The sequence below is a fragment of the Stegodyphus dumicola genome, chromosome 1 (genome assembly GCF_044657685.1).
Source record: "Stegodyphus dumicola isolate Sdum_Otavi_A_Nest chromosome 1, ASM4465768v1".
Lineage (NCBI taxonomy): Eukaryota > Metazoa > Arthropoda > Arachnida > Araneae > Eresidae > Stegodyphus > Stegodyphus dumicola.
This window is the reverse complement of record NC_140768.1, coordinates 245,579,649-245,603,758: the sequence shown is the minus strand read 5'-3', so window position 1 is coordinate 245,603,758 and position 24,110 is coordinate 245,579,649. Positions and strand designations below refer to the sequence as shown.

General features: G+C 31.3%; 1 protein-coding gene across 1 annotated transcript in view; it reads right to left on the bottom strand.

The window, feature by feature from the left end:
- Positions 1 to 18,777, bottom strand: part of LOC118184358 (uncharacterized) — a 53,935-nt gene extending 35,158 nt beyond the window's left edge. Inside the window, exon 1 of the mRNA XM_035354017.2 lies at positions 18,480 to 18,777. Within this exon, the coding sequence (XP_035209908.2) occupies positions 18,480 to 18,597 (118 nt within the window). The 5' untranslated portion in view covers positions 18,598 to 18,777. The remainder of the gene's footprint in view (positions 1 to 18,479) is intronic.
- Positions 18,778 to 24,110: the final 5,333 nt, after the last annotated feature.

Genomic DNA, 24,110 nt, shown 5'->3' with positions numbered 1-24,110 from the left:
TTATTCAGAATGGCCAAAAGGCATATCAGAGTAACAGCAAGGTTTGAAACGAAATGTGCCTTGGCTGGGTAGCGGAAGCACGCTCTGAATAAACACCAAGATTCACCCGTTTAAATAGTCAGTTAACTTTACATCCTGGCGAGGAAATGCGAGAGGAAGTTGAGGAGCTCAGGAAAGCTAAAAAAATTTGAATAATACGTTAGTTGAACTAAAGGAAACCCTACAAACTAAGCAGTCAAATAAAGATAATGAAATACGAATTTTAATTATTTTTACATGATTACTTCCAAAGGCATTTTCTGGTTAAGCTGTCTGGTTGCATTATTCTGTTCTCTAAACTTGAAAATACAATTCATTTACCGCTCTCAAAGGAGTTTTCAAACAAAATTTCGGAATCTAGCTGGTATGTAACTTATATAATATATATATCTAATAATAATAATAATAATAATAATTAATAATGATAACAAGAAGAAGAATTAGATATGTGCAAACGTTTGTCACAAAATAAAAGATTATTTCATGATAAAACATTTTTTAATAAATGAACAATTTTCATGCGTTATTGATAAATTGGCGCAGTAAGTATGCCTATTCCTGAAGATCATTTAGATTTTTAAGATATTATGGGATGAAAAACAGCGACAGCAGCCTAGCTAGCCAGGAAAGCAGAGAGCGAATGCAATCTGTTCAAGATGAATTTCCTGTCCAGAATGATTTAGTTTTTGTACAGGTTTGCCTCCCTTGGATGGAAGTATAATGATTCAGATTTTGATGCATAATGATGCCAGCAGTCTTCGAAACCGATTGAACGTTTCTTTTATTCTTGAGAAACACAGTCGTAGCTTTAATTAGCGCGAAGTGTGATATCTCTGCACCGGTTTTTGATATCATATTTCTTTCTTTTCTGTATCTTCAGAACAATGAATTTCAGTAAAGTAAGCATAGTAACACAGCAAGTAGACTCTCAGGACGGAAGTGAGAGAGAGAGCGTACGAAATGTTCACGATAAAATCTTAGTTTAGAATGGTTTGTTTTTGTTTATTTTGATTAGTTAATAATAACATTTTAAACTTATTATTGGCTGAAGCCTTATGGAAGTATCTGCGTCATTAGTGTTATGCAAGAGCCATATGACATGGATTTTTCAAATTAATGAATCATTAAACACTCAGCTCTCGGACCATTTTACATTTTATAAACTGACAAAATATTTGCAGTGTGAGGATATCAGACAGTTAAGATTCAGCTATGCTATAATGCAATTGTCCTTCAATTTATGATCTATATACGTTTCGATAAACCCATCATAATTTTAAAATATCACATGCCAAAAAGCCCTCTAAACACCTAGCAAAGAATGATCGCATTTCCCCTTTTCATGTTGTTACTTTGTATATGGTCAGTGCGTCCAGAATCCGTGATTTGAAACAGAACGTTTCGATAAACCCATCATAATTTTAAAATATCACATGCCAAAAAGCCCTCTAAACACCTAGCAAAGAATGATCGCATTTCCCCTTTTCATGTTGTTACTTTGTATATGGTCAGTGCGTCCAGAATCCGTGATTTGAAACAGAAAATCCGTGATTTGAAACCCGGTCAGGGCAAGGTTGAATTTTTTAAGTTTCCTGGCTGAAAACAATATAACGGTTTCTATAATAATCTCATGACCAAACTGTGGTGGAAAATAAATCGCAGCCGCCTAGATTTAGTCGATTGGATCTTGTATTTCTTCCCAGTCGCATTTAAATAAAGGAAAATGTAAGGATTTATCGAGTCGAGCCCCGTGGTGTAACTTAACACGTAAGTGGGAGATCCTTGATTTGAATTCCGCTGGATCAGAATTTATATGCCATGTTTCAGAAAAACATAATATTGTTTACAGCACTTCAGGTTTGGATGAATTACCTTCCATCATATTTTAGAGGCACTGTTGAGCAGAATACTGTATTTTTTTTCGGAGCAGAAAGCATGAGAAATCATGTGAGCTCGACAGTTAGCAAGTAGATGCATTAACCATTTACACCATGAGCGTACGCACGGATAATACGATTACTCATTACAGCCTAACTTACCAAATATCAATGTTTAGCTTAACGTTTAATGTGCTCTAAACGTATTAATTCATTCTGGTAAAATAAATTAACACAAGGTCTATGTTATAAAGATAATATTCAATGTCTTAGGAAATTTATTGAATACGTACTAAAATTGAGAACGAATGTGTTCAAGAAGAATCTTAGATTTCAGCACTTTATAGTGTTATTTGTTTCTTCATTTTATTATGTTTTTCTTCACAATAAACATAAGCATCAAGTTTCTGCGTGTCTTTACTCAAGTGAATTTCACGAAACACATAGAACCTATTAGAAGGTTTAAAGATTCAAAATATGAAGTATAGATATAACTAAATGTGTAGTATTTTCGTAGTATAGCAAAATAGAAACATCTTTGAATTAAGCCACAGAAATTTGCGTTTCCACATGAAGTTTCGAAGGTGTATTTATAAAAATTTATTCTTTCTTCAAAGATTAGAAAGCTATGCATGATATATTCAGATTTACAAGCTGATATTTCTCGAAAAAAGGTTTAAAATATTGTTTAAAACTAAATACTAAATATAAAACTTGAAAAGCCAAAGAAACGTAGAGAGGAAAAAGTAAAAATAAAAACAATGCGTGTGATGATGTTTGAAATTATTTTGATGAGTGGTGGTTAGCTTTCTATAATCCAAAAGCACAGACTTAAAATGTTTTGCTTCATTCAAAGTCTTCAGAATTCTTGACTTACTTCGACTCGCTCCAGTTTCCGTTTTAAAAGAGCAAAACGAAATGGCGAAGAAGGCTTTTAAATCCAAAATGATTTATGAACTATAAAAAGATTCTTCTTGAAGAATTATTGCTGCATCAAAAACCTCCCGAAGCTTGATGGAATCATCCATTTGTGTCCTTTAAACAAACAAATCGTTTCTTAAGCGTTTTATAGCACTCATCATACAAATTAGGTGCAATTTATATTTATAGTCCTTTACTTCATAGTAATAAAAATTATTTACTGCCTGAAAAAATTTTGCTTTATTTATTTTCTTTGTAAACCTCTTTATTTATTTACTTTTACGTGAGTTTAACGTTTTTAATAACAAAAATTCCTTTTTTTTTTCCGAGAAAAGATCACGTTTTAAAACTGAAGTTTTCTTTGAATTTTAATCGAGATTTCAACAATGCGATGAATATACAGAATGTTTCAAATTGTTATATAATTTTTTAAATTAATAATTTTAGAGGACAAAATGATAGGGATACATTTTAAAGATATAAAAGCTTTATTTAAAAATGCTATTGCAGTATAGCCCACGTTTCTAGCACTTAGTCGATCCATCATTTTTCGTGACAGATCGAGCACACCGGTTTTCCAACACTTTTGAATATTCCTCAATTGCCTTTTACTGATATGGCAATAATTCGGTATACTTTATGACATATGTGATTATTTCAGTTAGATAAAAAATTTGCGCTAAATAATTTTCTACAGGAAGATATATGCAAGAAGTTCTCCGTTGCTTATTGGCCTTTATATTTAGGGTGTTTTTCTTACCTCTTACAAGAGATAAGAAAGCGTTCTATAAGTGTTAAATAAGAATTCTTATTTTCAAAGTAAGCATAGTCAATAAAAAGCTTTTAAAGTGAAACATTCAAATTCATCCTTTGTTTATGGAAATAATTAACCTAAGAGTTAGTTGACGATTGATAGCAAACAATACTGCTAGTGCTTTACAGAAACCTAGGAGCTATATTTCTTACGTTTAGAAATATTTTACCCCAGTCTAAATGAACTGATAGTAAAAGTCTGTTTTCTCGCTAGAAAAATCAATCACTTGCAAATTTTTTTTTTTTTTTTTTTTTTTTTTTTTAACTGAGAAAACTGCGTGACGAATGTTGACCTGCAACAGAAAAGATCCATTACTGTATGACTGTGAAATACATTTTTGAAATTAAGTTTAGTTTAGCAGAAAGAACTTTTGTTTAACGCTAAAAGAATAATTGCGCATTTAGCAAGAGCATTTAACAAAAATAAAAATGCATGCAGAGTTAGCTGTTCTTATATGAGGAAGATATAATTATATACAACTGCAAATGTTTCTAATAGGAATACAAAGAAGGATTCGTCTTCATATCGACGTCACAAAATTTCTGGCATCATGCAAGTCAGTCAGTGTTCATGAAGACAGAAAAACCTCCATGACTATGCTTTGGCATAAAAGCACCGGCACGAGTTAATACTGGCACTTGATCAATTTTTACCTAGAAAGAAGCAGTCCTCATTAAAGGTGCCCAAATCGTTTTGCTGGGACACCGTCATGTAAATAGGATATTATATTCGTTTACCTTATTAATTAGAACAGCAAACTAAAAATCTACGTCATGTTGACACCTTTCATGTTGACACCATATTTTCAATTCAAGAACTAATCTTCCTATAAGGTGCAGGGACTTACAAAAGTTTTGAAGTATCCCAGGACAGCGTTGTGAGAGTTTTTGCCTTGGCGAGCATTGGTCAACCTGCATAAAAATGCCATTATCTTCTACGAAGGGACAACGTTATACAGTGGTCGACCAGCATATATACCGACTTGAATTTTATTATACTATAAAAATATAAATGAAGATCTAAAGAGTGCATTAATACGATTAATTTGAAACGAATCTATGTTTTTGCAACTAACACATTTCCAATCATTCCACTTGCGTCTGACTACATATTATCTATGTTGTAGTTCTTTGAAAGCGACTTGATGTAACATTTTTAGATTTAAATATACATAAAGGATAAAAATATCTTAAAATATTATAACAATTGTTATTTTATGTCTCAGGTAACTTACAAAAATCACATAAATGTAAAATTATATCAAATTTGACTTCAGACTGAGTTCTGAAGTATTAAAACTATAACTACATTTATACATTACGTCTATACTAAAAAAGCACAAATGAGCTGCCAAGCAAAACGAGGGAATGTTCCTAATGCCAAGAAAAACGAGGAATGTTGCTTTCAAGTTTACCAATGTCCAAGCGATAAGAACGCTGAACACAGGTGACTGACCCGATTTCAAATCCCTACGGTTGAATCACAGCAAACGAAATACTATAGATAAATTTTTGTGCTTTCTCCCATGTGTAACATGAATACGGGCCAACACTCCTTAAAACGTCCTCTACGTCCATAAGAGGCTATTTCTCATGGCAATGTAAATTAAACCGGTAAAATAAAGCCTAATAAGAATAAAAAATAAATAAATAATAGGTACGTCAGAGAGTAAGAAAACGGTGAAGAAATAAAAGGAATAGAAAAAGACAAGTTAACAGCAAATTCGTCTAAAAGAGTTAAGACGTAAAAGGAAAGTATATTGTTTAATAAAGGTATGAAACTATTCTGTACGCATTTAATCATTTGCTGGCTAATGCTCCTTGATAAAATTTATAAAATAATTATTTAGAATTCAGTTACGAGTACTTTTCATATTATTAGCAATAACTAATTTCAATTCTAGATTAGGTTATCTGAATATGGCAAAACAGGCAAGAGCTGTCTGCCTACGCGGAGGGATACTTTCGTAGAGGGCTTTCTAAATGAAACTGACTCATATTAGTGTTATACACAAGAAAAGCTGCGAAAACCAACCATACAGCTGTCCCGTTTGTCTGGTTTTGAACACGGGATGAATTACAAGTATTGAGCAGTCTTTAACAGCTCGATCACCGGTGGGGTGCTACTTTATAAACATGATATTTTAAATAACTTATTTCATTTAAAAGCAATACTATATTCTCAAGAACATAATTCAGCCTCACATACAAAAGCGATTTTAAATTTTCAAGGTGTTTTTTAGGAAACAGGAAAGGTGATCCCGACTCGTATGAACGTGATATACTGGAGATGTTCTGAAAACGGATAATATAGATGTTCTGAGTATCATATCAGATTATGTAATAATATATATATTTTCATTTAAAATTATAACTAAAAAAAGCTGATAAGACCAGCTCATCGCTATGATTCCAGTTTTAATAGCCATAAGCTTTAAGTATTGTATCACTTCCGGTTGATCGTTTGTAAATAGAAATTCATTTCTTTTCTATAAATTCTAAATTCATTTCTAGAAATTAATTTGTTGTTCCAATAAATAGAAAGGTCTATAGTATAAAATTCTGGATTATATTTTATTAGGTGGAATCAACCATGTATTAAAACTGATTTTTCTAAATTAATGTAAGCAGAATCAAATGTTTGCCCAACTGATTTCTTTTTATCAAATTTTTTATTTTATTGGGCAATTCAAAACCATATAATTGAATTGCTGTATAATTAAATAAAGTCATATATTATAATATGTTTAAAGTAATTACTTCCAAACGAATACTGTTATTTATTTTTCTGGTGTGTTGTTGCTATAATATGAACAAATCCAAATCATTTTGATTTGCACGTATATCTCCGTGATATTTAGTTATCAATGAACAATAATCGTTTGTTTTTGAAATTACTGCTGAATAGTGACTAGCATCCGTTCCATGATCCGTTAGATGTAAACAATAGATGTTTTCGAATTTGCTATTTGCTCTTGTGCTTCGTTATCATCAGCATTTTAAGAGCACAATTTTTTTAGCAACATGCCTGCATTACAAAAGTTTTGAAGTTCTGGAAATGAAGTGTTGTCATAAAAATCATTCTCTTCTACGGCTTCACATAACTAAAAATCATGTTTAAATATAAAAGAAATAGCCTTAATATGTGCTACATTATTTTAGGTTAAACTTATCATAAGAGTTATAATAAGAGTATTCTGGACTTTTCCAAGACCTCCCAGCACCACTTCTGGTTTAGCATATACAGTAAAAGTCTAATACGTTATTCTCAATCCTGACTGCATATGTATCTTATATGCATATACGAGTTTTAAATAACAAATTTTAGATTATTTCATTTCACGAAAAGTTGTTCAGAGCTGCAAGTTGAGTATCACTTCGGATTGATAAATTTCAGCACAAACCTAATGTATTGTTCTCATTGATATAAAAGTCTTAAATATTAAAACTGAAAAGTTTTGGATTATATTTTAATGTGGGTTTTCATTAAAAACTGTTAAAGGTTAGAAGTAAAGCACGATTTCCAGGTCTGTAAATTTACCCAAAATCCAATCAACTCTATATGTGAATGCAGAAACCTTAAATATGTAAAACAGAAATTTGAAGTAAGGTATATAGGTGATCAAGAAATCTTCACACTCAGACATCTTTGCGAAAATAACAAAAATGTGTTGTGGAGATCTAATTTGTTACAATTATACCTAATAACAACAGAAAAATCACTATAGAATTTTCGACCGGAAAACATAACTTCCTTTACCTATGAACATAGTTTGGCAGAAGGTTAAAAACTCCACGTTATATTTTGGCCAAAATGGTGCACTATTTTTGATTGCAAATAAAATTTTTCTTGTAGTCATGATTTTTTAAAATTCCTTGAAATAAAAACCACATTAATAAAAAAAATTATTTCACCTTAATGTTGAAAATAATTAGAGTAATTATTTAACAGCATTCAAAATCTTAGAATATGCAAGAAAATATGCAGAATATTTTAAATAGTTGTATTTTTCTTCCAGAATATCTTGAAATTAAAAAAAAAAAAAAAAAAAAAAGTGAAATTTTAAAAAAGGAAGGGGAAGAAAATATAAATCTCTTATTGTAACTGAATTTAGCGGTGAAAGGTTAAGAATTAAAATTAATACCCATCTAAGTTGAGCTTTGCCTAATTTAAAGTTGAAGGGCGGGTTTTTCATCTGTCTATTATTTCGGCACGCTTTGTGAAAGATTTACGCCCACGTAATGCCATTGCTAGGTTCAGAGCACATTAAAATTCAGCTCATGCAACATTTATTTGTGTTCTAGCTCATTGTATCGTCTGACCGAGAACAGGAAGAAACGGGTTTTTCTTCCGGTGATTCTCACCTCCATTAAGCAAATGGAGAGAGAAATCTCGAGGTCATTGTCACTCGACAACTGTAAGCTCAGCATAATAACTGCTCAGCATAATAACGAAAACCTTTAAGTAAACGCATTCTAGATGAAATAAGTGAAATGTTACTGGCATCATCATCTGCAGATTAATATGTTTGAAAGAAAGCATTTTTTCCATTTTGCTTAAAACTGAATGCCTTTCCTAACCCTTATACTCATCAGTGTAAAACAAAATTATCCATTTAAAAACAATTCGTCCTTGTTAAAAATGTTTTGAAGCAAGTTTTATTTATGTTTACACTAATAGTACAATAGATAAAAGCCTTTTCTGATGCCACGCATTATGTGCCACTCTAAAAGAATTTTATTTGTGTATTTATTAATTATTATTAGTCCAAAGGGATTTGAATCCCGAAGGACTATTAGTTTCGTTTTGGCATTTTGCGTCGGACGGATAAATGTCGGTTCACTTTTCAAACTGTTGCCATAAAATGTTAGAGTCCTGCATTATATTTGAAGAAATTAAATAATGAAAATCTGCGTAAATGTATGTATATTTCTCACATTGTCATAAAATAACGGTACATAGAGTCATCGAATTTTGAATAACGTAATCCTCCAACGAATATGAGCATGTGGAAGACCAAATTTGAAATTTGAAATTTGTTTTATGATCGATTTCCTATTTTTTAAAACTTTGACGAATTTTTGATTAACAAACTCAAGGATTTCAAAGCGAGCAATGGCAACGTTGAGCAGAAAAAACATTTTTATCTCCAGCGCGTGAGTCTCTGTATCGGAAATTCTAAAGATATGCTCGTTTTAAAACTATTTTGAGATATTGCTGTTGCACTGGATCTTATGGTTTAAGTGCGAGGAACATGATATTTAATAAAGAAAGGTAACACACAAAATGTTAAAAAACGCCCCTTTGGACGTAATTTAAAATCTGAAACATTTCAGATTTAAAAAAAATTTTTTATTATTATTATTTTTTTTTTACTTTACTTTCGTCTCAATAGAAAGTAAAAACTCATCGTAATACTGATATGTTGTAGCAACACTTAGATTGCAGTATTTTATATCTTTTTTCTATTTTTAATTTTATTTAACAGAAATATCTATTTACTTATTTATTTATTTAAAAGGTGTAAATAAAAGTAATAATAGTTTTATTGTCTGGTTTATATCATTTAGTTCATAAAGAACAAAAAATACACACGGGGACGGAAAAACTCGAATTTTAATGCTTGAAACATATTTTTTTGTTGAGCTCATTATCGTGATATCTTGTTATGCTGCCTCCGTAATTCAAGTACCTTTGGTTTTTAAATGTATTTGCTTTCAACCAACACACTCAATTTGACAAAATTCATGCTATAAATGAATTTTGAATTAAAACGGGAACTATTGGATCATTAAATAAGTTTTTTTCCCTCTTCGACTGACAGACATTACGCTAATATTTGGGGGACGGGAGTCTTTATTTTATGATTTTCACAAATTCCCTCACAATTGTCCGACAATATTTGAAATTTTACGTGAATTAGTTTGGAAAATGACAATAATTTTAGGGAAAGCTTTTTATATTCCTGGTTGCTCGGCTGTAAGATTGGAAATTACGAATCAAACCAAACCAGGAAAAGTAAGATTGTTTCCGAAACATTTCAGAAGCTCAACAGGTATTATTGCTTCTACATGGCTACAAAACTGTACTACGATTACCATAAGCTTTTGAATGAAGAATGCAAAACGATAAGAAAAGAAATTACAAACTGCAGATGCGCATCTGAAGAGCGAAGCTAACACGGAGATATCTCAATACTCCGAACCACGCTTAACTAACAACTGACAAACTGATGCTCACTCCGAGTTGTCCCCCGGCCGTCGAGAAATATCTAGTACGTCTCGAAATCACTGGAAGGCAAATTAGGGCCAGATACGGTTATAGTTGCATATGAAATCAATTACAGTTATTCAGTTACAATATTATTATGGTAATACAAGGAAATGACCAAAATATCGCCTTGTTTGGTGACTTTTAGGATTCCTTGGAAAATTTGGCGACAAATATTAGGCGCCAAAATAATCACCATCATGGCGATATCTCGCCAGTTCAGCAGGATAACCATTTGCTCAATGTTAAATAGACTTATCCCTGTATTCTTATTTTTCTGGCAAATCATCCTTTCTCTCAGCTTTTCATGCTACACTCCACAGAAAAATCTAGCAATTTCAATATAATTTCACTAAAATTGTCTATCTATGTGCAAAAATCCTAACAATAATATTGATTGCTATGATTTACGTTTAAAAAAAAAAAAAAAAAAAAAAAAAGGCTATTATTTCCAACTATTTGCTAAGAAGTTAATTTCCTCCTATTTACTCATATTGAAAGCTGCGTGATCTTTATAAATTTCATTATATGGAGCGAAGCACTTGAAAAGTTCTTTTTTAAGTTTTTCTTCGTTCAGCGGATGGATCTTCATTTAGAAAATTTAACTCTAATTATAAAGGGAAAATTGAGCAAATATTTATTCCCCCTCCTCGCCTTTTTAATTTTGTCTAGACAATGATTTCTTTTACGTTGTATTCTCATATGTTATGACGTATTTTAATGTGCAGTTCTGCCAAAGAAACTTGCTAATGGCGGCTGCCTTCGCCTTTGGTTAAATTACATTAGAACGGAAAAGTGTAAGAACGTTGAGTCATGTAAAAGCGAAACAGTGTTGTAGAAGTGCATATTTATACAAGTGCTCCTCTATATTATTTGGAATAATTTTTTTTTAAAAATCACTATAATGGCATCTGTAAACAATAACCTCAGTGCACCTGATTTCAACTAAATATTTAAGACTAAGCCACAGTTGTACTTAACAAATAATAATATCCTCAAGCAGTTTAAAAATTAAAAATTTATTTTATCAATTAAGTTTATTAATACATTCATCAAAATAACATGTCATCATGCTCCTCAAATATCTTATTAATATAAATCTTTAGTTTTACTTACACCACAGATGGAAGTTAAAATTTTCATATAGCACATAACGTCTTATATTTGTTCATTGTTCTGGAACTTTTTGCCTCTCAACTACGCAATGATGATGGCTGAACAGCATAGAATGCCAAGAATCTAGGAAGTCGAGTTTGGGGAAAAAATGAAATTATATGCTTACAACAGACAGATAACGACAATGAAAGAGCACGGGAGAAAAAATACGGAAAGGCAAAATCCTGTTGTATTAATGGAATGATGATGGATGTATATGATGGAATTTAACCAGCTAAAAAGAAAAAAATAACAAATAAATAAAACATTTTTTTTAAAAATCTTGATTTTGTTTATACTTCCAGTTTTCGTAAAACATAAAGAAAAGGATAATTGTAATAGAAAATGAATGAATGAAGTCTATTTTTAATTGGAATGCAAAACTTTTAAAAACATTTTATCTGTATTAAAAGAGCTATCACTGCAAAATACAAAGTGGTGTGACAGTAAGCTACAAACGGTCCCCAGAGCAAAAAATTCTGTCGCTGTCTGTCACGCACACCCGTGTCACAAAAGAGGAAAATACCGTATTTATTCTCCTAAATCATGCTATCGCGAAATTTCATTCGCGTGAATTTTTACCAAGGCGAAAATATGCATATCTTCAAATATTTAAAGCATTCAAAATTTTATTCTATAAATTAGAATGCATATTTTGTGTGTATTTGCCTTTATATATTATTTCATATATTAGAACGTGCTTTGTAGAGACATAAGGTATTTTGGAAGCATGCAGAGATGAAAAATTAGCAGCGTCTTCGCCGGAAATCGAACCGCAGATCTGTCAAACGCGCCTAGCGTTCAGACCACTACACCACGAAGGCTCGCGAAGAAGGTGGGAGAAACACCTTATAGTTTGAATAGCATGGGTAGCATGTTGAATTAATTATAAGATAACATGAGTAGCCTCTTGATTTTCTTAAATGAAACTAACAACCGTGCAACGATATATTGTAGACTCCTAGGTTTTATTTTGTTTTTTCCCTAAGAGCTAGAATAGATGAAACCTTTCTCAAATAAAAGATGAAAATGCCCTGAAGCAAACTTTATAAAAATGTTAAGTTTGTTTCGGAATAAGAAGCACTGAAAATGAGCTACATCCTCTCCGGGACTTGAATCACAGATCTTCAGATTACTAGCTGCACGTGCTGACGGAGAAGCGTTATAATTCCTTATATTCTTCCCTATTTAAAGAGCGACTGGGAAAAAGTGCCAACATTAGTCGACCAATATCCAGAATGGTAATAAATTAACATCCATCACATTTTAGTTCAGATGCCATTTAGAAGGTTATTAGATCTTTCAAAACAAGAAGTATGAAAATCTGTGCTCTCGCCAGACTTCGAACCACGGATCTTCTACTTGCTAGCTAGATATACTCTTATACGATGGCAACATGTACAACGGTATACGGTAAATCCTTACAAAATAAGAAATTTTTAAAATACCGTAATTAATTTCACTCGTTTAAATGGCGCAAATATTCTGATATATATTATAAAGTGCAAAAGAAGATGACATGCTCTGATGTTAAACCAATAAATAAATAAATAAATAAAAATAAAAAAAAGCATACTGCACTAAAACATTTTTTAATCATAAAAATGTATTAATGTTTCATAACGATAGCAAAGGCAAATTATTCTGGTTAATTCACAAAAAGATGAAAATTTAGTTAATTAAAAATATATAGAGACATTTTTTATCATGCAAAGTTTAATTTCATCGAAATTTGCATGTATGTTATCTCCTTTGCTTCAATGAAAAGCGTATACGTATTCCTTACGGTCTTCTGGAGTATGTATGCTATTTGTTTGGAATGTATTCTTTTTAACCACACTCAATTGAATCACTTCAAATGTAAGCACATGTTAGATGCAGTGGATTCTTAGTTCGCATTTATAAGGATCAGCAAAATAGTCGGATTATCATAAAATCAGAAATACTCTAAAAATTCATTTGAATATAATTTATAAAATAAATGAATAAATAAAAACTATTTAAGTCATGAAAATTCATTTGCCTTAACTGCTATAATATAAAGCCCTGTTTTTTGCAAATTTTTTCAGGACGTTCTGTACCCCAAGCAGGAAATTTTGCTTTAATCTCTTTGTGGTTACTCTCATATTTTCGTCCTTAAACTTTTCTTCCAAGATGGGGTCTAAATTTCCCAAGCACGTAAAAAAAGATTTTTTTTTTTTTTCATTTTATACTCAGCTAGTGATACTGATATAAATCGGTCAATAACACTTTTTAACGACTTCCACTTAAACAGATTAATATTTGGGAGCTTCAGCAGAGGTTTTAAGGGTAATAATTAATCTCAGTACTGAATTTTTATTGAGAGTCATATTTTACAACATATAAATTCCAAAACGAGAACGGCCGATAATTTTCTCTCAAGTAAGATTAAATTGCATAGCCTATTAGGCCTTTCATCTTGGAGCAGGAGACGTGAAAAATATGCCGTCCCCTCACCGGGACTTGAACTCCGGACCTTCCGAAGACTAACCGAATGTGCTTTCAATTACACCAACGAAGGAGGGAGAAAATATAATATTTTTTTAAAAGACGTAAGATTGAAATATTGCTAGAGATAAAAAAATGCTTTTTTTTTTCGCACAATGTTGCCATTGCTCGCTTTGAAATTGTTGAGTTTGTTAATAAAAAATTCGTCAAAGTTTTACAAAATTTGAACTAGATAATAAAACAAATTCGAAACTCAAAATTCGGGCTTCCAAGCGCCTATGTTCGGTTGGAGGACTACGTTACTCAATATTGGATGGCTTTAGGTCCTTTTTTTTTTTATAATACGAGAAACATTCATGCAGATTCTTCATTATTTAGTTATTAGTTATAATATATGGTGATACTATTTGGTGGCAACAGTTTGAAAAGTGAATCAACGCAGAAATAAAAATGACACAAAATGCTGTTTTGAGACTAATAGCCATTTAGGTTAATAACAGTAGAGCGCGTTCATAATAAGGCGGGACTAGACTAGGATTAAATAAATAAAAGTAACGGTGACAGCGAATATATTCTCAGTAAAGGAATCAAAATATTAAATGCACAAAAAATATACTTTTTCTTGCACATAGTGTAAACAAAAATTATAACATACATACTTAACAAGAGAAATTCAAAATTCGTTCTTATACGTCTTGACCACTAATTGGAAATTGGCAAAATATAAATACATATTGCACTTGTTGCTATTTGAATGTGAATTATCTAATTTTTGAGCATCGAACCACTCCTAGCCAGGATATTGCCTTATTCAAGTTATGAATATTTGAAAAATCACTGTTTTATTTACAAGTCACATTATTTATAAATGATTTCAAGCAAGTCGGCGTAATATTGAAAAAAAAAAAAAAAAAAAAAAAAAAAAAAACATATCAATCAATATTAAAATAAGAAAGCAAGCACAAGCTTGAACTTCAGATTAGGAATATAGCTGTTACTCACGATTACAGTGTATCATATTAATTTACTTCAACAGATTTTTATTGTTTAATGATAGAGTTCAATCTGCAACTAATTATGCTATATTGAGTTTGCTATATTAAGTAGTTTGGAAATGAAAATTAACCAGTCATCAGTTTAACATCATTAATTGAATTATTCATATGTAAATGCATTAGTATTTTTAAAATCATGTCCTGAATTGAAATATAAGCTTGAACAGCAGTATTTTACAGCACAAAAATAAATAAATAAAATAAAATAAAGAAAGAAAAGAAATTTATAATATTCTACAGAGTTCAACAAGTCCATCTTTCCATTTCTCATTGACAGGAATATGGTTCATTAATTAAAGCAAAGCACGGAAGGCTACCTACCACAAAGGAGAGGATGCCTTCATGGAAAACTTTCGAAAAGAAACTGATTGCATTTTTATTATACTTAAGAAAATACACTAAATCTAGTGCGGCCAGGCCGCTCACAGAGATCATAGTTCGGGAGGAAACACCAGTATTCAGCGACACTCAGCAACAAGACCATTCTACTCATATTTTTCGAACTTCTAATATTGCCACCTGGATTCTTTCATCAGGAAAGCCTGTAATGTGGAAAACTTCATTTCCCACACTTGGGCTCCAGAACAACTTTGACATTGAGCCTTCACAATGTGGGCTCCAAACTAGACTCAGAACCTTTTAATATTGTGTACGTAATATTTATCTGAATAGTCTTACATTAATGTAGAATTCGCATCTTCCGCAAGCATTATCTTTCGTTTGATAACTTTTCATCCCAGCTACTAGTTTAAATGCACAAATTTGACACACAAAGTAATTTCTTTTTATTTTAATTAACAATCAAAAATAAAAAAAATAAGTATTATACTTTTTACAAATAAAATTCCAGAAACTGTTCAAAACAGTTTAACCCTGAAAAAGGTGCATTTGCAATTAAATGTGGTGCACAGCTCTTTGACTCACCAGCGCCCGAACCGTAAAACCGCTGAATACTTTTAATATGGGTTTCAAATACAGGCATTACGGGCTGCCTGATGTAAGTTTTTGTAATTTTGCTCCATGAGGAACTTGAATACGAGCTACTCTTTCTGAGAGAGTCCTGCATGAAGGTATCTTTTCCTTTACACAGACAGTCTTCGAGTGGTTTCCGTAACCTACATAATCCACTCCAAACTAGAGACCTTACGTTACATCTGTTTGGTATTATTTAGTCATTAGATAGCCATATGCGTATACTGCGGCTAACAGATTATATTTACAGTTGCTAATCTGTAAAATACTTTAGAATATTTTTTATGATTCGAAACTGAAGAAATCCGCAATATTCTCGCCGGGATTCAAACTCTAGACCTCCCGAATACGCGTCGAGCGTGCTTCCAGTTACACCACGGAGGCTTGCGAAAAGGAGGGAGAAAATAACCTTATAAATGTTATCCCCAATGAATGCAACTGTGTTGATTTTGAGAAATTTAATGCGACACGTTCAGCAAAAAATTTAACATGTTTTATTATAAATAACGAAAGTGCTGTTACACGTAAAATATAATATTAGGAATTAAAATTTATAATTAACAATAAAAGCTAAAACTAGATTATTTAAAGGTTTTCCTTTAATTTTTAAATGCGAAAAAAAACCTTTAAATTTTTAAATGCGAAATTTTTCGCATTTAAAAATTTAAAGTTTTTTTTTTTAATTATTTTTTATTTATTAAGTTTTAAAGCCATTTTTTGCAATATTGCAGGAACATTCAAGCACTAATTGCAAGAGAAAATTTACGGTAACAAAATTCAAGCAAAATAAAACAGCCTACAAGTAGATTATTTAATTGAAACATTTAGTATTATTACATTTAGTTGACAACACATAACAGATATAGGTGATATTTACAAAATATGGATTCTATAAAGAATAGAAAAAAATATTATTTTTTAAATCGGGGAGAGAATATTATAAATTAAATTTACTTATCATATTCTTTCGTATGTGACGATATTTCTCTCCTCCTTTAAATATCCTTCAGTCTTAAATATGCAGCTAAATATTTAATAAATGTATATATTAAAATAATTTATGTCTTATGCCTCAACAGAAAATAAACTTAGCTTTACTTTATAGTATTCAAAACTATTTAATTAGGTTATTAGCTTTTCTGAAAAAATGCCTTCGACGCATTAAGTTTATATACACAAGAGATTTTCTTGCATTCAAGATCTTTATTTTTCTTGCTAAATGCCTTAAAAAATGCAGTGTGATCTCCTATGACAGGCGAATTCATATTTGGGCCAATATGATATTTAGCGAATATTCCTCTCAGAGCCCAATCTATTAAACCACAGACCCGAGGGGGGGACTTGTTATGGAATTATGCCCCTACAATTTTTTTAATGTTATACTTGCCACCGCTAAAAAATATTTCATATACTATATTTCAGGAAATAATCTTATAATTCAACGTTTTAAATTCAAAATGATGCAACACAAATTGTATTATTATTACTTAACAAAATTATACATTTCAGGTTTTTTTTTTTTTATTTTTGATTTGTTTTTGTTTTCATGGTTTCAATTTAGTATGCGTTTTATAAAATAAGTCTTACAGGAGAATCCTGTTTTTTGTGAAAAGGGACCTGGTGGTAGAACCTAAAATATTATTATTAATTTTATTATAAACTTCTTTAAGTTTTGGATTAGAACCTTTAAGCTGAAAGACCAATTTTACAGGCTAAAATAAACATAACAGAGACATAAAAAATCAAACAACTAAAACTTACTAATATCTCTGCTTAAAATATAAAAAACTTAACACGTTTATTTCTCCTGCTCATGGGTATAACAGACAACAAGTATTATGTACTTGCATAAATTAACCTGCATCTTAGCACCTAGCCGGTTAAACGTTCATAACTAATTATCTGCAACGTAATAGCCAAATAAGAAAATCACATATCAGTGGTTATATACTTGCGTCGTGTATAACACACAGGAGTTGTTTTATGATGATGGCTGTTAATTTAGATTCATACCCTATTAAAACTCCTCTCATTTTATATAATCTGATAGAAGGAGACGAGGTAGCAGCAGTACAGAATAGGTTTTAACATGAGCAAAAATGTGTTAATTCAAATAAACCTTGCATCTTGATTAAGTTACGGAAGTATGATTAAATTAATACTATTAAATTGTATATCATTTTATAATGAAGCACATAGATAATACATAGAACTTAAAAAAATTCAGCTTCTTTCAAATGCGAAAAAAAATCGTGTCTTCCGATGGATCATTTTGGGTATTTAATAACGCGACCAACTGAGAAATTAATCTCGGAAGTATCATCCCTCCCATTATAAATTATAACTTAATAATCCATATTTTAAATGAAGAAAAGCAATTCTTTATCCTATTTTTTCTCAGTAATAACATAATAATTAATTCAAATATAAAATGCTTCCTTAAGTTGAATATTCAAATCGAAAAATTTCACTTGCGAAAGAGAATTCAACTTCCAGTGTCCTCTGTAGCAATTTTATTTTATTTTACATTATGTTAGTTTATGTAAAAATGCTCACTATTTTTTATTAAGGTTTTTCTAAATAATACCGCTAGCCTAAAAGAATGTGAGATAAAGCTAAACTGTCTGATTTTTTTAAGAAAAGCGTAAAAAAATCTAAAAAAATGTTTAACATTTAATTCCTTGTTTTTAATTTTGCTTTTTTAATATCTGGAATTAAAAAAAACATAAAAATTTTTACATACCTAAAATACTTTCGAATATATAGGAAATACAGCTTTCGATGCTGTATTTCCTATATATAGGAAGTTTTAGAGGCCTCCTTGAAAAAGGAAATCTGGGCCATTAAAATCAAACCTTGATTAATTTACTTTGAAAGTGAAGCAAACTGTAAATACATTCTACGTACCTGCTAAGAAACTCCCAACATCTTGACTTTGTACATGGCAGAATAAGACCAGTACGTATGTCAATGTCAGGGTCAGACTTTTCAGGTCGCGTCTTCTCCTGGAGGGCATACTAGCCATTAAACTGTCCGTCTATCCGTTCAGCTGCACACGGGCAATAAATATACTATAAACTGCAATAATCAACAGGCGGCAGTCCACGTCAGAGTTCCATTCACTGAAATTCGTTCCATCGGCGCAGTTGGAGAAATTTGAGCGGAGCGTTCGATGCTGATGCCTTAGCTGGTTAAACTGAAGAGAAAAACTTCGTCAGCAGCGGCGGCGCGAACTGTGAAAAACCGGATCTTCGTTTCGAACAGAGAGACAGTTTTGCGAATTACTGAGGAAAGAAAAATTTCTTTCGGTTTACTTACTTTCGTTTTGACACAAGAGGTTACAATGGACATACAGCTGAGGTAAATCACTGCGGTTACGAAGTGCTTCACGCAAACAATAAATGTAGGTTGCTAGAGCACACACACACATGCACAGGTATTGTTTTTATATTTTTTTTATCAAATTAAACTTTATCAAATTAAATCCGTAAGTTTGCTATAGCATGCTGAAAATAAAATTATCGCATATTTTCCTCTGTGTGTCTTTGATGAGCAAATAATATTGAATAAATTTTTAAACTTATTTAATGTAAGCCTCAGCAGAATTCAGGTTTTTCCAAAATGACAAAACACGGGGGGAGAAGAAATTCACAGGGTTTAAGCTCAGGAGTCTCCAACCTATGGCCCAAGAGCAGAATCTGGCGCGCGAACACTAATGATCCGGATAGCCAGGAGATTCTTTAAAATAATTTTACAAAATTTAAAGTAACAAATAACATACACATTAAGTATTTTACATAACACCCAATTTAGAAATGCGTTGCCTATCATGCATGTTCTTTATAAATGATATTATAAACATTCTAAAACCATTTCTAAATTAACAATGAGTGAAATATAGTAACGACATTAACGACATAAACATTTTTTGCCGCACTTCATTTAAATTTATTTCCTCGAATTTCATTAGAGGTACATTTCTCATTAAATCAGTTCAGTTCTCACTTCGCGACAAGACAAAAATACACAAAAACTCAAAACATTTTCAAACGAAGCAAACGTTTAAAATGTAACCAAATGGCAGCTTCGTTAGACTTAGCAGCACTTAAACAACTTTCAAATTATTGATAATTCTATAACTATTGCATGCAGATTAACTAAAGTCATAAAAACCTTAACCAGAATATAAGAACAACATAATTCAGTCACTTAAAAACGAAAAATGCATAATTTACAAACATATGAGAACAAAAAAAAGCCACCGAGCCAAGTAACAGAGTGGGTATATAGTTAAGTGGAATATATACATAAACATCGTACAATATATATATATATATAATTTATTTCCTTAACAATATTGATTAATTGATTATATTATCTCCTAAGTTTCATTAAAGTAGAATTATTTTAAAAGAGTGAATCCATACTGGTAAGTTATATTTTGAAAGACGTTTTGAAGTAACTTGAAAGTAAAATGTTAACAATGTTTTAACGGGGACTGGAATTAAATCATCATGAAGAACAAAATTTCAATTTTAAAAGGAAAAATTAAATTAAAAGCACGTAATCATTGTCATTGATAGGAAATTAGTTGACTTTTCAAGGGGAACAAACCAACTCCCGTTCAATGAACAACAATTAATAAATAAATACGTAAATGCGAAGGTGTTTCGTCTTTACTCGAGTAATAAGGTTAAGCCAAACCGGCAATTCTACTCAGGCCAAATATTTCCGCGAATAGAAGGGATTATGAGCCAATGCTGATACTCAAAGAACTTATTCTTATGAAGCATTTTAGAAGCAATTCAATTTTGAGTGAAAAGCAATTTCTGTAGAGAAATCCGAAAAAACTCGAGTAACCGTCCCCCACACCCCCGTGTTTATGCATTTGAGTTCTGTATTATTTGTAAAAATAAAACATTGGAAATTGTCATTATGAAATAGAATTCAAAGTATAAAGTTGAAATAAACATAGAAGATTACAAAATAAGATATAGATGCAAACTTTGTAAAAACAAATGAAAAATAATATAAAAATAATATAAAAATAAAAAATATAATAAGAACAGTGAATGTACATGAAGATATAAAGGCCAGAAAAAGTATTAAGTAACTTACATTCTTTCTAGTGGGGAGACGGCAAAGTGTTCTCTTCGCGTCTGATTCAGAAGGGTAAGGTGTCCGAAAAATTCTTAGCAGCAGTGGGGCTTTGAATAATATCAGTCGGTAAGACTTGGGTGAAGTAATTTATGGTAGTGGGTGGGACTCGGAATTCTTGAGTGATGTATTATGTGGAATTCTTATTTGAGTGAAAATGTCTGTTAAGATTTTTTTTTAAATACTAGTGAATGGAAATTAATTTATTTCTGGCTAATTGTCGTGTCGCAATGATTAAGAATTTAAGAAAGGAAAAAAGGAATTTTCACTGTCTAAGAGCTATTCGACAGACTAAAGATTAGGAAATAGGCCCATTTTTTTAGTAACAGCATAAGTCTGAAGACAATTAGTTTTTTACAATATATACAACTGAGTAATTACACTATATACAAATCCTTCAACTGATAGTCATCCAACTTATACCGCCTTCTCAGGTTTAGGAACAAATTATCATATCCCTATCAGTTAAATGATTTAGAGTGAGTATTTAACGCCTGCTCTTTTAAGGCAATGGTTAATAAATTGAATGGGTATTAGATTTTTTTATTTATCAAAGAATTTAGCTTCCAAAAACATCTACAACCTCAAGAGTTAAATTATACAAGCACACCTACAGATATATTGATGACCTTATTACAATTAATAATTTTGGTCAAATTGAACACTCCGAGATTTATCCAAATTTTCTTACACTTAATAAAACTAATAATTCACAAAATAGCATAGACTATCTAGATCTTCAAATCAACTACAAAAAAATTTTACTTTTTGACAAAACAAGAAACTTCAATTTCAATACTAACAAATTAATAAATTGGAACTCCAACATATCCAAAAAAAGTAATTAACAATAGAATAATAAATCAAATACAACGAATTAAAATTATCTGCACAGATACAATAGATTTACACCGCGAAATTTTGCTCCTTATTAAAATTCTCAAAAATAATCTAATACCCATTCAATTTATTAACCATTGCCTTAAAAGAGCAGGCGTTAAATACTCACTCTAAATCATTTAACTGATAGGGATATGATAATTTGTTCCTAAACCTGAGAAGGCGGTATAAGTTGGATGACTATCAGTTGAAGGATTTGTATATAGTGTAATTACTCAGTTGTATATATTGTAAAAAGCTAATTGTCTTCAGACTTATGCTGTTACTAAAAAAATGGGCCTATTTCCTAATCTTTAGTCTGTCGAATAGCTCTTAGACAGTGAAAATTCCTTTTTTCCTTTCTTAAATTCTTAATCATTGCGACACGACAATTAGCCAGAAATAAATTAATTTCCATTCACTAGTATTTAAAAAAAAATCTTAACAGACATTTTCACTCAAATAAGAATTCCACATAATACATCACTCAAGAATTCCGAGTCCCACCCACTACCATAAATTACTTCACCCAAGTCTTACCGACTGATATTATTCAAAGCCCCACTGCTGCTAAGAATTTTTCGGACACCTTACCCTTCTGAATCAGACGCGAAGAGAACACTTTGCCGTCTCCCCACTAGAAAGAATGTAAGTTACTTAATACTTTTTCTGGCCTTTATATCTTCATGTACATTCACTGTTCTTATTATATTTTTTATTTTTATATTATTTTTATATTATTTTTCATTTGTTTTTACAAAGTTTGCATCTATATCTTATTTTGTAATCTTCTATGTTTATTTCAACTTTATACTTTGAATTCTATTTCATAATGACAATTTCCAATGTTTTATTTTTACAAATAATACAGAACTCAAATGCATAAACACGGGGGTGTGGGGGACGGTTACTCGAGTTTTTTCGGATTTCTCTACAGAAATTGCTTTTCACTCAAAATTGAATTGCTTCTAAAATGCTTCATAAGAATAAGTTCTTTGAGTATCAGCATTGGCTCATAATCCCTTCTATTCGCGGAAATATTTGGCCTGAGTAGAATTGCCGGTTTGGCTTAACCTTATTACTCGAGTAAAGACGAAACACCTTCGTATTATTTATTTATTAATTATTGTTCATTGAACGGGAGTTGGTTTGTTCCCCTTGAAAAGTCAACTAATTTCCGATCAATGACAATGATTACGTGCTTTTAATTTAATTTTTCCTTTTACAATTGAAATTTTGTTCTTCATGATGATTTAATTCCAGTCCCCGTTAAAACATTATTAACATTTTACTTTCAAGTTAACATCTTTCAAAATATAACTTACCAGTATGGATTCACTCTTTAAAATAATTCTACTTTAATTAAACTTAGGAGATAATATAATCAATTAATCAATATTGTTAAGGAAATAAATTATTATTAACTTACTTTGCAGCAATTGCGCAAGTAGTAGTAACTCGTTTTCGCACTTAATAAATTTAAGATCATACAACATTATATATATATATATATATATATATATACACCACTTAACACCTTTTCTTAGTGTTGTAGTATAAGTACCCATCTTATCTGACAAATCGATGCCAGCTTTGCCTTCATTGTATGCCAATAATGCTTGCGGTTTTACCAAAGCCCTTCAAGATTGTCTCTTTGGCTTTGTGCTGGTAGACGGTTGTGCAGATAATAAACTGGTTGAAGGTATGACTGTAAATTGATTTGTGCTGGTTGATGGCATGCTTTGTGGAAGGTTTTGGCTGGTTGAAGTAGTTGCAGCAGGTTGATTGTATTATCCATTTGCAATGCTTGTTTTTTCCTAGGGGCCAACGGAACAAATGTGGGTGCGTGTTTCGTGCTCAATATCCGCACATCATTGGTGTCCTTTTATTTAAACGCAACAATGTCATTCTCCTCTTCTCTGGAAATCCTTTCTTCTTTCTTTAATTTTGCTTGGAGGACTTTTGGATATCTCCTTTATTTGCTCTTAGTGTTCCAACAACATGCGTTTTTTTAATCAAGCAAACACTTTGAGAATTCATAACTGGTATAAAAATTGTCTATATACAGAGTTAGTTCTATCTTCACTGAAAAGTAATTCTGCTAGTTCCTTACAGACACGTTTTGCCAATCCAGTTTCCCGCTCTCCAGATGCAGACTTTCCAGCATAGACTTTAAGACCCCATGTATATCCATCAAATGAACTCAGCTTGAACAGTTTAACTCCATAAAGATGGAGTTTATTTGGAATATATTGCCTGAAAATCAGACACCCTCTCCATGGGACAAGAGTTTCATCTATAACGAAATCTCTCCCCCCTCCGGGTAAAATAGGGGTTTGGAACTTTTATTGTAGCATGTCAACCAAGTGCTGTATTTTTTGCAGCCTGTTGCTTGCACCGCTTGTTTCACTGTTCTCGAAATGAAGCATCTTAGTAATACCTGAAAACGATTTTGAGACATTATCGAACGTGGAGTTGTCATGCTGCAGATTCCGTTTTGTG